Consider the following 16227-nt stretch of genomic DNA (forward strand, 5'->3'; position numbering starts at 1 on the left):
AACTGGGAGGAGGGGAGTTATGGGGGGAAATAAAAGAGGAACAAATGTAATCTGAACAATAAAGATTTAATTTTAAAAAAAATTGGAAAAAAAAATAAGTATAGTGTTCTTTAAAGGCCAAACAGCTGCCACACTTCCTGCGTTTGAATTCCAACTCTACCACTTATAACTCTATGACTGTGGGCAAGGTATTACCCTTTCTGTCTCCATTTCCTCTTTTTTGATTTGGGGATAATAACCTTTGCAGTGTTTCTGTAAGGATTAAATGAGTTAAAAATGCATGGTACCTAAAAATACAAAAGTAATATTATTATAGAAATTATTATTACATCTGACTCTTTATAGCATCCCTGGCTTTATGTAAAATATTAGAAAAATTGAAAAGGACACAACATATAATCCTTATTGCTTATATATAAACTCTTGTTGATACTTCTCTGAACACTATCCTCCCTTCCCCACAAAAGGAATAAAAAAGCATTATTAAAATATTATCTCAAAGTTTCAAAAAAAAGTTTTAAATTTATCAATATAAATTATAGCTGCTCTGATGAAATGTTTTTAAATTTAATTAAGTTTATTTTTATTCCTTTTTATTGAATTCATTGGGGTGACACTGGGTAACAAAATTATACAGGTTTCAGGTGCACAATTCTACAACACATCATCTGTACACTGTATTGTGTGTTCACCACCCCAAGTCAATTAAGCTTAGACATGAAGAATGTTCTTAAATGGTAATCTGTTCAAGGCTTTCATCACCTTGTAATCATTCACATTTTCCAAGAGTATACTCATTAGGAACATTTTTCCTATGACCAGGTTTACCATGTAGCTAGCAAAATAATCTTAGGTGTAGAAACACAAACTATTTGCCTGAGAAAAGACACTGTTTACTTCATGTATGAAGCTCAGAAAGTGACTCTCAGAAAGATCAAGTAAATATAGCAGCCATATAGTTGTTTAAAGTTTATTTTTATGTGCATACAAGTTTCAAGAAAACAAAACTTTCAAGATACAGAGTATAACATATCAAATGGAGTCATTCAGAATTATTTCAATTTGTACATAAACAACAGTATAAAGTACATGTACAAGATACATTATATAATTTGTTTTGAGGTTTCAAAAGCAGTGTTTTGGTTTTAAAATTTTGATACCATTCACATATCATTCAAGTAACAGATTTCAAAAGTTAAATTTTTTAATAACAACTAAATTAACACATAACTCTAAGACAATCTAATAGATGAGCTGCCTTTAGCACGATCTTCAAAATAGTGCTGTTCAATTCTTCTACAAAAAGCAAGAAGGTTGCTATAGTTTTTCACCTTCTCAGAAAGTTCATCATTGGTCAATTGTGTGGTAAGAATGGTGTACAGATGGCCAAATACCAGTGCATCTAGTTCAGTAGGCCTAAAACAAAAGTAGAAATGAGAGTAACATTGTGTTTAACTTGTATGGTAGGATATATACTATTTTTTAAAACATTTTATTCATCTATTTAAAAGAAAAAATCATAGAAAAAAATTCTACCCAACTTGATAGAATTTATTGTTTTAACTTAGAGTTTAAGATATGAAAAAATAATTTTAAACTATGATTTGCTAGTGTGTGGCTTGCTTTTTGAATTAGTATTATTTAAATGTGTTAAAATTATATTGGTATGTTTGATCATATTCGTTTTATTTATTAGTTTGTTCACTAGATAAATACAGCATGTTGCCAATGTGCCAGAACCGTGCCAGATGCTAGAGAGATAAAAACAAGAAAGATATTCTAAAACATAGACACAAATTACCACAACAGAATTTAGTAAATGTGTTAATAGATGCATAGACAAAATGTTGGCAAAGCACAGAGAATTTCACTGTGGTGCCGGGACAACAAAATGATACCTGATTACCCAATCATATACTAACAATATATCATTTTAATTTGACCATTTTTAAAGTGACTTAACTTTAAAAATGAAGTTGGCTTCAACAAAAATTTTTCCAGGGGGGTTTCCCTATAAAAAATGAAATGTATCTACCTCACAACTAATGGCCTATAAATGGGGCATCACCAATCTATATTACATTAAGATAACCATGATAATTATGAACTATTGGTAATTGCTGCGATTAGTCCTACAGTGATACAAGTTTTTGAGAAAACATGTGTTAGTCCACCTAAATGTGAAAAAATGTTACAGTAATCTGGTTTGGCAGAATAGATTGGGGGGGGGGGGGGGGCGGTCTATCAAATCTAAGTTTGAATCCTAAAGCTGCCACTTACTTACTAGCTATGTGGCTTTAATCACTATTGATGAATGAGCTCATGCAGTTCCATGGCTTTAAAAGCCTCTTTATGCCACTAATTCCCAGATATTTATCTCCAGTCCTAGTCTTTCCCCTAAACTCCAGAATCATATATTCAATGATCAATAAAAAGGTGATACCACACTAAAACTAAAACACCCCCCCCCCAATTATACTTCAAGCTATTTAAAGGTAACACTGCACATATCTTGATATCCCCAGTTCTTAATAAAATATCTGAGGAACTGAATCTGTATTTGGTTAAAGAATGAAATAAAAAGAAAGCATCTTGCCTAAGTTGTGTAAAATACTTAATTTTTCAAAGTCTCTTTCTCTCTTTTGACACATTCATGAAGTTTTCATCAAAGTCAGATAAACAGTTGATGGCCAAGTTTAAGCCGGAAGACAATAGGATGGTTTCAAAAAATCACAAGTATCCTTGGACTTAATAGAAATATAATTCTATCACTATAAATGGACTATCAAGGGGGGGAGGGCAGGAAGAGATTAACCAAAGAACTTATATAAGCACTAGAGACCCGGTGCACAGATTCATTTACCGGTGGGGTACCTTGGCCTGGCCTGGGCCCTCTCGCAATCCAGGACCCCTCGGGGGATGCCAGAGAGTCGGTTTTGGCCTGATCCCCGCAGGCCAGGCTGAGGGACCCCACAGGTGCAGGAATCCGTGCACCGGGCCTCTAGAATGCATATAAAATCTTTGGTTAGTCTCTTCCCGCCCCCTCCCTTCCCTCTGAGATTCATCAGTTTGATCCATGTTTCCATGCCTGTGGTTTCTGCTCCTGTGTTGAGCGTCTGCCCCCTGGTGGTCAGTGCACGTCATACCTACCGGCTGGTCGGCTGGTCGCTTAGGCTTTTATATATATACTAGAGGCCCGGTGGACAAAAATTTGTGCACTTGGGGGGAGGGGCGTCCCTCAGCCCAGCCTGTGCCCTCTCGCAGTCTGGGACCCCTCTCGGGGGATGTCCGACTGCTGGCTTAGGCCCACTCCCCGGGGGATTGGGCCTAAACTGGCAGTCAGACATCCCTCTGGCAGCCCGGGAGTCCTCGGGGGATGTCCACTTGTCAGCAGGGAGCAGGCCTAAGTTGCAGTCAGACATCCTTAGCTGCTGAGGAGGCGGGAGAGGCTCCTGCCACCACCGCTGTGCTGGCAGCTGGCAGCCTGGCTTGTGGCTGAGCAGAGCTCCCCCTGTGGGAGCGCACTGACCACCAGGGGCAGCTCCTGCATTGAGCATCTGCCCCCTGGTGGTCAGTGTGTGCCATAGTGACCAGTCATTCCCAGTCGTTCTGCTGTTAGGGTCAATTTGCATATTACCCTTTTATTATATAGGCTAGAGGCCTGGTGCATGGGTGGGGGCCAGCTGGTTTGCCCTGAAGGGTGTCCTGGATCAGGGTGGGGGTCCCGCTGGGGTGCCTGGCCAGCCTGGGTAAGGGGCTGAGGGCCGTTTTCAGGCTGGCCACACCCCCTTCAGAGTGGGGGTCCCTATTGGGGTGCCTGGCCAGCCTAGGTGAGGGGCTGATGGCTATTTGCAGGCTGGCCAAGCCCCCCAGCGAGGACCCTCACTCCATGGGGGTGTGGCCAGCCTGGGTGAGGGGCTGGGGGCCGTTTTTAGGCTGCCCACAGCCCCTTCAGGGTGGGGTTTGGGGTCCCGCTGGGGTGCCTGGCCAACCTGGGTGAGGGGCTGATGGCCATTTTCAGGCTGGCCACGCTCCCCGGCGACCCAAGCTCCCAGCCTCTCCTTTTTTTCTTTGGCGGGCTGGAAGCAGGTATCTGGGATTTATTTATCTTCTATAATTGAAACTTTGTAGCCTTGAGCGGAGCCAAGGGCAGGCCAAGGCAAGCGGGAAACTTGGCTTCTTCCATCGCTGGGGGAAACCCAAGCCTCCTGCTCACTCCAGCTCCGTGGCCGCCACCATCTTAGTTGGGTTAATTTGCATACTCACTCCTGATTGGCTGGTGGGCGTGGCTTGTGGGTGTAGCGGAGTGGCAGAGTGACGGTTAATTTGCATCTTTCTCTTTTATTAGTATAGATAGATAACCCATGGATACAGACAATAGTACAGAAGGCCTTGGGGTGGGGGTGGGGGATCAATGAGTGGAATAAAGGGGACATCTGTAATACTTTCAACAAAAAAGATAAATTTTAAAAATACATACCCCCCAAAAAAAGAACAAATAAAAAACAGATCCCTGGAAAGAACTAAGGATGTAGAACAAGCATGTCAAACTTGCAAGCCTCGTTTCAATAAATTGTAGAAGGTGGATAAATGTAGAGCCTTGGCACTTTGTGAGAAGTAAAATAAACATCAACACTTACATATCCCTAAACATATTTCTTAAAAGATTTATCTTATCTTACCAATGCAAAATTTATCTTTCTAACCCTTTTTTTATGGTGAACTACCCTTTGCTTCTTATACTAGAGCCTTAAAAAGTTGAATACATTCCCTGATGCAACTTCCAGTAGTGTAGATAGCATCCACTAAATGCTCTGAATGAGTTGGAAGTATACATGTATGTTTAACCTACTGTGGTCTAGAAATGCCTCTGAATTGTACAAAATGTTCTTAGCTGCAAATATACATCCACATAACTCAAAAGGTGCTGAATTACATATGGATAACAAGCACACAAAAACTGATCTGAAGTTACATAAAAATAGCAGTTTTGTGGCCAGTTACTCTAGAACAAGCATGTCAAACTCAAAGGCTAACATGGGCCAAATAAACAAGGTTTAAGTTTATGTGGGCCGCAAAAAAACAAAAGCTTCAATTTTCATAGAAACATAGGTTTATTTCAAAAAGTACAGTACAAAAAAAAGAACAAGAGCAATGATAAAATTAATGTTTTCTTCCTGACACTTGGCATCTCTTCTCTGCTACTATCTTTCCTACTTCAGGGGAAATCTTGTTCAGTGATTACTTTTAAAACTGAACCAAGGTGAATGTCAGTAATTCTGGATCTGACAGGAGATTTATTTCCTTTCATAATTGTAAATAACTGCTCACACCGTTATATTGGCTGGGCCGCAAAAATATTCATTGTGGGTTGCATGCGGCCCACAGGCCACGAGTTTGACATGCTTGCTCTAGAACAGCGGTTCTCAACCTGTGGGTCGCGACCCCTTTGGCGGTCCAACGACCCTTTCACAGGGGTCGCCTAAGACTATCCTGCATATCAGATATTTACATTACGATTCGTAACAGTAGCAACATTACAGTTATGAAGTAGCAACGAAAATAATTTTATGGTTGGGTCACAACATGAGGAACTGTATTTAAAGGGCCAGAAGGTTGAGAATCACTGCTCTAGAACATCTAGGGAAGTAGAATAAATACACCAAGTAAAACAAAACACACATACACACAAACTTTAATGTGTATTTGTTGCAATCCTTACAAATTTCAGCAATTACTTAATTTATATACTCTGGTATAAATAAATTACCAATTCCCTCAATTCTTTCTTCTTAAAAAGTATGCTTATAGTAGTGATTAACGTAACTGTACACTATTACTAAAACTCATAGAACTATGCATATAAAAGTGTCAATTTTACTATATGTAAATTATACCACAATAAACTTAACTTTAAAAAAGCAACTCAGAAAAATGTTTGCAACTCATATGCAAGACAAGCACAAAAAATATACTTTAACCAATATTTCTACTGAATTATTTAATCAAGCCAAAATCCTTAAGTACTTCCCATTTTAATTACCTTTCCTATATCATATGGACAGGAAACATAACATTTGCACCCTTCTGTTTACTAAGTAGTTGGTGGATTGTAATTTGGATATAGATAACAATTTTCCTACTATGACTTTTAACATCTTTCATATATATTATTGCATTTATTTTTATACACTTTTTATTAGAAAAATATTCCAGGGTGACAAATATATTTTTAAAGTCCTAAGCAATTTGTTGCCTTCTTATTATTCTTTCCGCATTTCTGTTGGTTAGCTACTACTCTTTCATGTGAGTATTAAAATAAAAACAGCACTGTAGATGTGAATATTTTCCTAACTTTCCCCATTTTAATTGTTTGCACTAATCTTTTTTGCTTTACTTATTATCTATACTAATAAAAGGGTAATATGCTAATTAGACTGATGTCTTCCAGATGACCTTTCTGCTAAAACTGGAACCAGGTGAAGCTGCCTGGGGTCCCGGGCGCCTGCAGCCAGTCCGGGCGAGCCGCCCACAGTCTTGGGTGCCTGCGGCTGTGGCTGGCCTGGGAGAAGCCACCCTCGGTCCCGGGTGCCTGCAGCTGGCGAGAGGAAGGGAAGCCCAGGTCCCAGGTACTTGTGGCCAGCTGGAGAAGGGAAGCCTGGGTCTGGGTGCAGGGGCCAAGGCAGAGGCAGTTAGGGGCAATCAGGCTGGCAAGGGAGCAGTTAGGGGCGATCAGGCAGGCAGGCAGGCAGGCAGAGGTGGTTAGGGGCAATCATGCAGGCAGGCAGAGGTGTTAGGGGCGATCAAGCAGGCAGGCAGGCAGGTGGTTAGGAGCCAGCGGTCCCGGATTGCGAGACGGATGTCCGACTGCCAGTTTAGGCCCAATCCTGCAGTGATCGGGCCTAAACCGTTAGTCGGACATCCCCCTAGGGGTCCCGGATTGAGAGGGTGCAGGCCAGGGTGAGGGACCCCCCTCCCCCCGCACAAATTTCGTGCACTGGGCCTCTAGTGATTCCATACTTTTCTTTCTGTCCCAGTCAGTCTGGTTTCAAAAAGATGAATTTTGTCTGAGTGTTCCTTAATCTTTCTTTCCAATTACACTACTAACTTGTCATGTCTTCAGACCACTAGAAATAATCTACATATCCTTTCTTTAAATACTGGCCACTAATCTTTAGGAGAGTCATTCAAGTTTGTAAATCAAGCCCCTTGCCATCAACCTTTTCTATATTTTGCGTGTGAATATTTTTGAGCTATTTTCTCTTCATTTTCTTAACTGGTGATTTCTTAATTGAACAAACCTCAATAAAATCTTATTCCTTCCTGAAACTTTTCATCTTAAGATTCCCAAGTATAATTCTTGCACCATTTCTTCAATATACTTTCCCATCTGTACATGAAAGTATATTTTCAAATTTTACCATTTACTTAATGGTTACTAGCAATATTTTTTCTTCTTAAAATCTAACTCCTTTTCCAATTCCTCATTCACCTTAACCTAGTTTAACCAACATTTATTGAGCTGCTTCTAGCTAACAGGCTTTGTTTGGAAAACACAGACCTGCAAGGTCATAAATACTTTGGAATACTATAATTCTTTCTTGATTAAAATATTTCTTGATTTAGCCGAAACCGGTTTGGCTCAGTGGATGGAGCGTCGGCCTGCGGACTGAGAGGTCCCGGGTTCGATTCCGGTCAAGGGCATGTGCCTGGGTTGCGGGCACATCCCTGGTGGGGGATGTGTAAGAGGCAGCTGATCGATGTTTCTCTCTCATCGATGTTTCTAACTCTCTCTATCTCTCTCCCTTCCTCTCTGTGAAAAATCAATAAAATATATTTAAAAAAAAAAAAAATTTCTTGATTTAAAATATTTTTTTCTACTATTTCTTCTCCTTTATTAAAAAGGTCACATATAAATATCACTTTAAGAAAAGTTTTTGTTTTTCATTCCAAGTCTACACTTGAAGGGAACTAATGACCACATAGTCTTTGCTTAGGTATCTTAACAGATCACACATCAGCAAGATAGCGTAGTACCAATTTTGGTTTTGTTGCATTTCAGAAATATGACTTAAGATATTTAAAAGCTACCAACACTATATATTTGAAGGAATAAAAGCCACATATTTTAGTATCATTCATTTTCTTCTGCCTTTCCACCATTTAAGCTTCCTTGTCTTCTTTTCCCAATTACTATTCTTGCTGCAAGATCTCCCTCAACTACCCTTTTTCCCTTTCTCTCATTAAGTAAAGCTATTGGGCTTCTTTCATGAGCTCTCTCAACAACCCCAGTAGGAAAGCAAGGAGAAAATTGTATTCTAATTTAAGAGGGTAAGGAGAGGACACATAGGAGAGTCAAGAATAGAATACAGGGCCTCTAACTTGGAATCCAGTACTATATATCTTGACTTAAGCCAGTGCTCTTTTTACTACTCTTACAAAGTAAATATGCTTGCAATAGATAAAGAAATGAGAAAAGTTTTGGCACAACAAAGTGCAAATACAAGTTACCTTTTCCTAAATGTAATTTTCTTGCATGTTAATATTAATTAAACAGTTGGGTAAAATTAAAATTAAAAATCAAACCTATTCTTTAATCATAACTGTTAAGGAAAAATGTTTATCTAGGTCTCATATAAGGTAAAATTATTTCAAATACCTATACTTAATATCAATTAAACTGTTCCTTGATAGGAAACCTCTTTAGTTTTGCAACTGTTCTAGATTTTTTATTTTTCATTACAAGTTTAAATATAATTGTACCCTTATGAAAAAAAATATTTTTTTAAAAATATGTTTTATTGATTTTAGAGAGAGAGGAAGGGAGAGGGAGAATGAAAAAGAGAAACATCAATGTGTGAGAGAAACATCGATTGGTTGTCTCCCATACACACCATGACCCGGGACCAAATCCCACACTGGCCAGGGCACAAAAGAAAGTTTTAATATTTTCACTAAGTCACATGCCAAATGTTACCTGGTTACTAAATCTTTGACAATGAGTTTAAATGAAAAGAAAAATAAGTTCGATGTATCCTCCCAAGAAGACAGCATGTATAACAAAACTAACTCCTAACACACAAGATGCACTTCAAACAGTAAAATGCATCCCTTTCTGAGCTTCTCAACTCCTAGAGCTTTTGAACTCTTATGACCTTCCTTCACAGATACCAGGCTCCAATTTATTTTTAATATCAGTTACATGTAGTACACATTAATATAACTTAAATATTTCCAACCTATCAATAGTCATTTTTGCTACAAATATTAATATCTCTAACCAAAAGATGTTTGATAAGGCTATAGAAAATGAGTGCCTATAAGACATAATAAATAATAGCAAATAAAGGTTTATAAAAAATTATCAATCTAGCCCTGGCTGGTGTTTCTCAGTGGTTAGAGCACTAGCTTTGATCCATGGCCCATTGGGGAATGTGCAGGAGGCAACCAATCAATGTGTCCCTCTTGCATCAATGTTTCTCTTCTCTTCCCCAATCTCCTTCCATTCTTTCTAAAAATCAATGAAAAAATATCCTCAGGTGAGGATTAAAAAAAATTATCAATCTAAAAAGCAAGAAAATTTTATTAAAAAGCCAAGAAAAGGTTAGAATTTCTAAGCAAACCATTGAGATTAAACTGCTAATTTAATTCCATCTGAAACTGGATCACAGGATAGCTGATCCTGGTACACTAAAAGTTTAACTTAAAAAAAAAATTCATTTTTTGCCTACGTTAGATATTTTTCTCCAAATTACCAAAAAAAAAAAATCTGTCTTAATGAAACATGAATTAAACTATATACATAAATATTTAATCTATATCCTTCACATTCTCTTCTACGCTTTACAAATATTTTCACTACTTTAAAAGATAAGTTCATAATCGTGCTTGTCTACCCAACAGTATTTTTTATTGCTTAGCTTTTATTCACTTTTCTAGTCTTAGGGCATCACCCTACATAGACAAGTGTGGTTACACTTCATATGTTAATAGTACTTTGCAAGCTTAGAATTCTGTTAATTAAGATGTCGTGTTTCGCCTTGGCCAGGTGGTTCAACTGGTTGAAGCATTGTCCCATACACCAAAACGGTTGCTGGTTTGATTCCCAGTCAGGGTACATACTTAGGTTTTGGGCGGGTATGGGAGACAACTAATGGATGTTTCTCTCTCACATTGATGTTTCTCTCTCTTTTTCTCCCCCTTCCTTTCTCTAAAATCAATAAAAACATAACCTTGGGTGAGGATTTTTTAAAAAAAGTCATTATTTCCATACACAGCACCTTGAACTACCTCTAGTAGAACCTCTATCATATCATACACTAATGACTGGTTTACATATTTGCCCTTTAGAGAAATTCTCAGTCTCCCAGAGCCTAACACTTTGCCTGATACCTATGAGGTGCTAAGTAAATGTTTAATAAAAGCAAAAATAAACTAAAATACAACTAAATATTTTCACAAATATTTCTTGATAAAACAATTTCTCTATGATTAAATAAGTTTGTAACCTAACAATATAGAAAAGAAACTAACTTTAAAAAAATAAAATTTCTTACTGCTTATTGAAGAAATATGGTTGTGTTCCCAGTCTTTGAGAAAGAGCTTGACAGCACTGGTCAACATCTTCCAAGACCTAATATAGGCAATAGACCCCAAAGAAAAATATTTAAATTAGCAAAACAATAAAATGTGTCTAAAACTATTTATAATACAGTTTATAACAAAAATATAAATTTAGGTAATCTTTAATAATACATTTAAATCTGCCAATAGGTCACATATAAAATATAAATAATATTTCCTATAGAAGACATACAAAGAAAATTTGAGAGCTAATTTCCTTTAAATGCAAGTACAATTAAGTTACTTATAAGGATTACTATCAAGTAAGTTTTTACCTTAAAACTTTACTCCATACAAAAACTGTTTTGCTGAATCCAATGATTTTACAAAAATTAAAAAACCTGCTTCATAAAAATGACACTGCTGACCTACCATGAGCAAAAGTATTTCAATTGTTTTTCCACTAGTAGAGATGGATTTTACTTACTCCATCCCTATTCACTTACCCAAGATCCCTTACGGCCAATAGCACACACACATAAGTGAGTTGTCTAGCTAAGACTAGGGGTAGCCTTATAAAAGAGACATTAATTAGTCTAATGATATTTAAACTCATGACCTTGATAAGATTTGTATTTTTTAATCTTGCTACTTCAGTACATTTAAGACCAAAATCTTTAAAAATATATATTAAGCACTGTATTTAACATGGTGTTTTTTAAGCCCTGATACTATAGATCAATATTTATTGGTATAAAAGATGCCCACAATATGTTGTTAAATGGGAAAAACATCAGGTTATAGAGTGGGCAGGTATAATATGATCCCATTTAAGGAAAATATTATTAAGAGACATCTAGAATAATGTTCTCCAAATAGTTAACAGTGGCTACTTCTAAGTGGTAGTATTTCAGGCCATTTTTATTTCCTTTTTTAGCTTTTCTGTATTATATAATTTGTTTTACAATCAGCATGTGATTTTTATAAAATTACTTCATGTCAAAGAAAATAAGAGCAAATGTTTTGTTAATTTTTTATTATGTTGGGATTTTTTAAGAACTATCAATACAAAAAAATGAACTTAATACTTTAAAGGTTTATCTTAAATGCATTAAGGGTTTGTGAACTTCAATCTGAACTGACCTGGTCCAGAGTCTTCTTACCCCATCCAATAGCTTTCATCTTACGTTTGACTTCCCACTGTTTCTGATAGGCCAAAATACGATTCAGAGGCCAAGGGTAAGGAGATCCATATCTAGCATGTGTGATCTAAAGCAAAAAGATTTTGTTAAAAACATGATTCTTCCTAAAAACAAAGCCTCTTTTTCACAAATAGAATTCTAAGGGAAACAGACTGTCAGAGAACACAAATAGAATAACCTGAAAAAAAATACAGAGCTTGCAATCTAAAAAATTAAAATTTTAAAACATTCCTTTTAAAAATATATAAACTTTTATGTACTTCGCAACCAGTTATATCAAACAATGACACATAGCTTCCCTAAAATGTATGTGCAAGCAAAATTAAAGTAAGTGAAAAACTAAAGCACTAATGGTATAAACCATAATGTTTCATTTATGAGCAGGGACTTACAATTCTGAGCAAAAGTATTTTCTCATTAAATTTTAATTAAGATAAATGCTGCAGAACCACTCACCTCCCCTACTGTAGCTTCATCACACCACTGGAGATACAACTAGGAACAAAAGAAACAGTCACAAAAACTTTAGAATACCAAAGAGAAAATGGTTAAAAAGAAAGTTATTTCTTGCCATGGTAATTTTTTATAAGCCAACTTTAGAAAAGTCACATATGTGAGGGGCTTTTATCTTCACTAATGTTGCTATATATAAATATTAAATTTAATGGTGGTACTTAATAAAAAGATTTCTCATTGGTATAGTAACATCTCCAAATACCATTAAAGTATTTTACAGATATTATTTAAGTACACTTAACAAGGCCAAATAAAATGAGCAAGAATCATTGCTTTTTATAAACAGAAAATTAGAAGTGAAAATGTCAGGCAATTTGTTCAAAGATAATGATCAAATAATTTGTGTAAGCATCCTAGCCCTTGAATTGCTTGACTATTTTCCTATTTCTCAATAACTTTAAATAACCCATAAGAAAAGATTATCTTTTATGAGAGAAATAGCTTATTTTTAAGGCCTATTATTTTCTATTATACCTCTGCAGTCAACAGCATGTTGTTGACTAATTCCATGTAGGCTTTCATTTCTGCTTTTTGGACTTCATCCAACCCATCACTAAGAGAATGGCCCTAAAGGGAATTTAAAAAAATTTAAGAGCATCATATTAAATATACAAAAACTTTCAGTTATGTTACTATCAAGTAATATAACATCAATCCTTTTACTGCAAATGTCCAATGGATTAATTTCCAAAATGTTTCCGAAAAGAAAATTAATATCAAAAAATTATTTTATACTCTTGCTACAACATATTAAAAAGTCGTATTTGTCATTATAAAATGACGCTTTCAATGGATAAAATTACGTTATCAACTATTTCACAAAAGAAGAAAACAACATGGTCTGTAAACCTTGTTACTTTAAGAGACTAATCTTAATAATAAAATAAATGCCAAGAGATTGACATGTGTTACTTATAAAGTGGTCAAAGATAAATAAAGGTATAGGGAAATAGATACTAATTTTTAAAATCTACACTATAGTAATGAGTGAATGCATAAAATGATATAACCTTTAGTTCAATCTGGCAATCTGTTTTAAGATTTTAAATTGCATACCCTAATATCACAATATCACTTTTAGGAATTTATCCTAAGGAAATAATCTGACAAGTGTACAAATGTGTATGTACAAGAATATTTCTCATAGCACTCAATAACAGCTTGCAACATAAGTGTCCATCAGTAAAGACAATAAATTATTATATATCCATATAATAAAACACTAGACAATTTAAAAGGGTAATTTATATATATATAGATATATACATACGTAAATTTATATATATAGTCATTACTATGGAAAAATTTCCAAGCATACTGATGATTTTAAAAAACAGGTTACAAAATAACTAATAATTGTATGATGTATATTTTTCTATATATACAAAAAAAAAGTCAGGAAGGGTTTCCACAAAATGTAAATGGAGGCTGTCCTTTAATAACTATTAAAATCTAAACTGAATAATTCAAATGAATAAATTAATACATTCAACTTCTAAACAGATCCTATATCTCCCTTCTTAAAGGTTAACTTGACATTTTTTAAAAACCTAACAGTTTTCATTCATGGCCAAAATTCTCATAAGCATATTACAAAATTATCTACCATTTTGTAAAAATCAAATTACCTCTTTTGCCACTGATTTTCATTATTTAAAAAACTTGCACTTTAGAAATATTTCTCTAGTAGTTTATACTGGCATTTTCTAAAACCAGGTTAAAATCAATGTAAATGTTAAGATATGCTAAGAAATGATGAATGACTTATTTGAGTGGCTGTAATCAAATGCATCTGGTATCTTTTTTATTACCTTGGCTTTAACGAATTGGACTATTGGACCAAGTTCTGATACTACTTGATTTCCTACATGAATAAAAGGTACTTTACCTGTTGAAGAAAAAAAAAAGTGTGAAAACACTTTCAGTATATTAAAGTTTGTGCTAATACACATAGGAAATTAACACAAAACTGAGACATGTTTTATTAATACAGAATACCAGAAAACTATAACTTTTGAAAATTACAGTTGAATGTGTATGTTAAATTCTATACATTTTTAAATACTGATTACTTACTAATTTTAAAACAAAAGACAAAAGAACTATTTGAATTATTCATTTACAGAATTCTCACTTATATATAACAACAAATCACAATAGTCCCTTTTCAGAGCTAACACTAACAAATCACTCTATAGTCGTAAATATTAATTATTCAAATTACATGAACCAAGCCCAGATACTGGTTCATGACCACTGACAGATTTCAAAGCAATTCAACTGGGCCTTCTCTTCAATCCATATTTTAAACTACACTTAAGACTTCTTTTTGTGTCTTCTACTTTCAAGTCTCAAATATTCATTAAGGTCGATATTTTAAGTACATAATGGTGTATTAATAAATGTCTTTGAATCAGAAATATCAGAAATTAACAGAATTAACAATCCTTGAAAGTATGTTAGTTTATGAATTATAATATAAAGTATGTTTCCAACATATATTGGAAAAAAGAACAAGTAGGATACTTATAAAAACTGGCTTTTCTAAATAAATGTCATGTTAAAAAATTATTTCATTCCCATAAGCACTAATAGTTGATGAAATTATCAGAGATGATGAAAACAAAATAATCTCCAAGTAGCAATAAAGTTTACCCCAAAAACCAGAGAATAAACCTTGCTGTCAGGCCTAGTTCAAATAGAGTTCACATTAACAGCAGGTTTCTTCATGGTCCTTTTCAACAGATTCACTGCTTGCTCTCTGGCTCAGTTAGCCTGAGGGTAATGGATGAGGTGCAAAGCACCAACAAAAGCTTCATCTGCATCCATAGGATAACACATTACAAAGGAAAGTCAGGCCTCTTGGAACACAACTCAATAGATGTATTTAGAAGACATATCCATGTTACCAACATAGAAACACTGAATTCCGCATTCTTTTCTTCTACTGTTTTATAAACCTTGCAATAAAAAAAAAGTTTATTATCTGGGTAAGCATTAGGGCATATTGTTTTTTAGTGCAGATCCTCTGAGATAAAATAATCTTAGAATAAAAACTATTTATTAATGAATGCCTAGGCCAGTGGTTCTCAACCTTCCTAATGCCACGACCCTTTAATACAGTTCCTCATGTTGTGGTGACCCCCAACCATAAAATTATTTTCGTTGCTACTTCATAACTGTAATTTTGCTACTGTAAACAATATATAATTATATATGTGTTTTCCGATGGTCTTAAGTGACCCCTGTGAAAGGGTCATTCAACCCCCAAAGGGGTCGAGACCCACAGGTTGAAAACCCCTGGCCTAGACGGAAGGGTATTTCTGGGGTGTAACATTTTGAGAGCAAAGTGTATTTCTCTTTTTCAATAACCAGTTTGGAGTTGTTGGAAGAAAGAGATTTCATTTTCTTTCTTTTCTTAAAAATATTTTGAGCACTACAGTTTCTGAAAAAGGGAAGCAGTGTAGGGTAATCAATTTAATACTTATATATCACTAAATATAAAGGTATATATAAAAGGCTAATATGCAAAGTGTCCCTTGGGAGTTCGACTGGGAGTTCGATCGCTCACTATGATGTGCGCTGACCACCAGGGGGCAGCGCAGAATGAAGGAAGGCCCCAGCCGGTGGGCAGCAGCCGGGGAAGGAAAGCCCCAGCTAGCAGTGGGAGACCCTGATCGGCCCTGATCACCGGCCAGGCCTAGGGACCTTACCCATTCACGAATTTCGTGCACCAGGCCTCTAGTCTATATATATAAAAGCCTAAGTGACCAAACAACTGGTCGATTGGTCGCTATGACATGCACTGACCACCAGGAGCAGGCGCTCAACTCAGGAGCTGCCCCCTGGTGGTCAGTGCACTCCCACAGCCAATCTCCTGCAGTCCCTCACCCTGGCGGGCCAAACCTCCCCCCGGCTGGCCAGCCCCAATTGGCCTTGATCGGGC

General features: G+C 35.9%; 1 protein-coding gene across 1 annotated transcript in view; it reads right to left on the reverse strand.

The window, feature by feature from the left end:
* Window positions 1-596: 596 nt before the first annotated feature.
* Window positions 597-16227, reverse strand: part of MTX2 (metaxin 2) — a 65037-nt gene continuing 49406 nt past the window's right edge. The window contains exons 5-10 of the mRNA XM_070422701.1: window positions 14093-14169; window positions 12756-12848; window positions 12222-12260; window positions 11707-11832; window positions 10557-10633; window positions 597-1416 (exon numbers count right to left, since the gene is read on the reverse strand). Coding sequence (XP_070278802.1) covers window positions 1233-1416; window positions 10557-10633; window positions 11707-11832; window positions 12222-12260; window positions 12756-12848; window positions 14093-14169 — 596 coding nt within the window. The 3' untranslated portion in view covers window positions 597-1232. The remainder of the gene's footprint in view (window positions 1417-10556; window positions 10634-11706; window positions 11833-12221; window positions 12261-12755; window positions 12849-14092; window positions 14170-16227) is intronic.

Source organism: Myotis yumanensis, unplaced genomic scaffold (assembly GCF_028538775.1).
Source record: "Myotis yumanensis isolate MYYU_CA2020_CCGP unplaced genomic scaffold, mMyoYum1.0.hap1 SCAF_8, whole genome shotgun sequence".
Taxonomy (NCBI): domain Eukaryota; kingdom Metazoa; phylum Chordata; class Mammalia; order Chiroptera; family Vespertilionidae; genus Myotis; species Myotis yumanensis.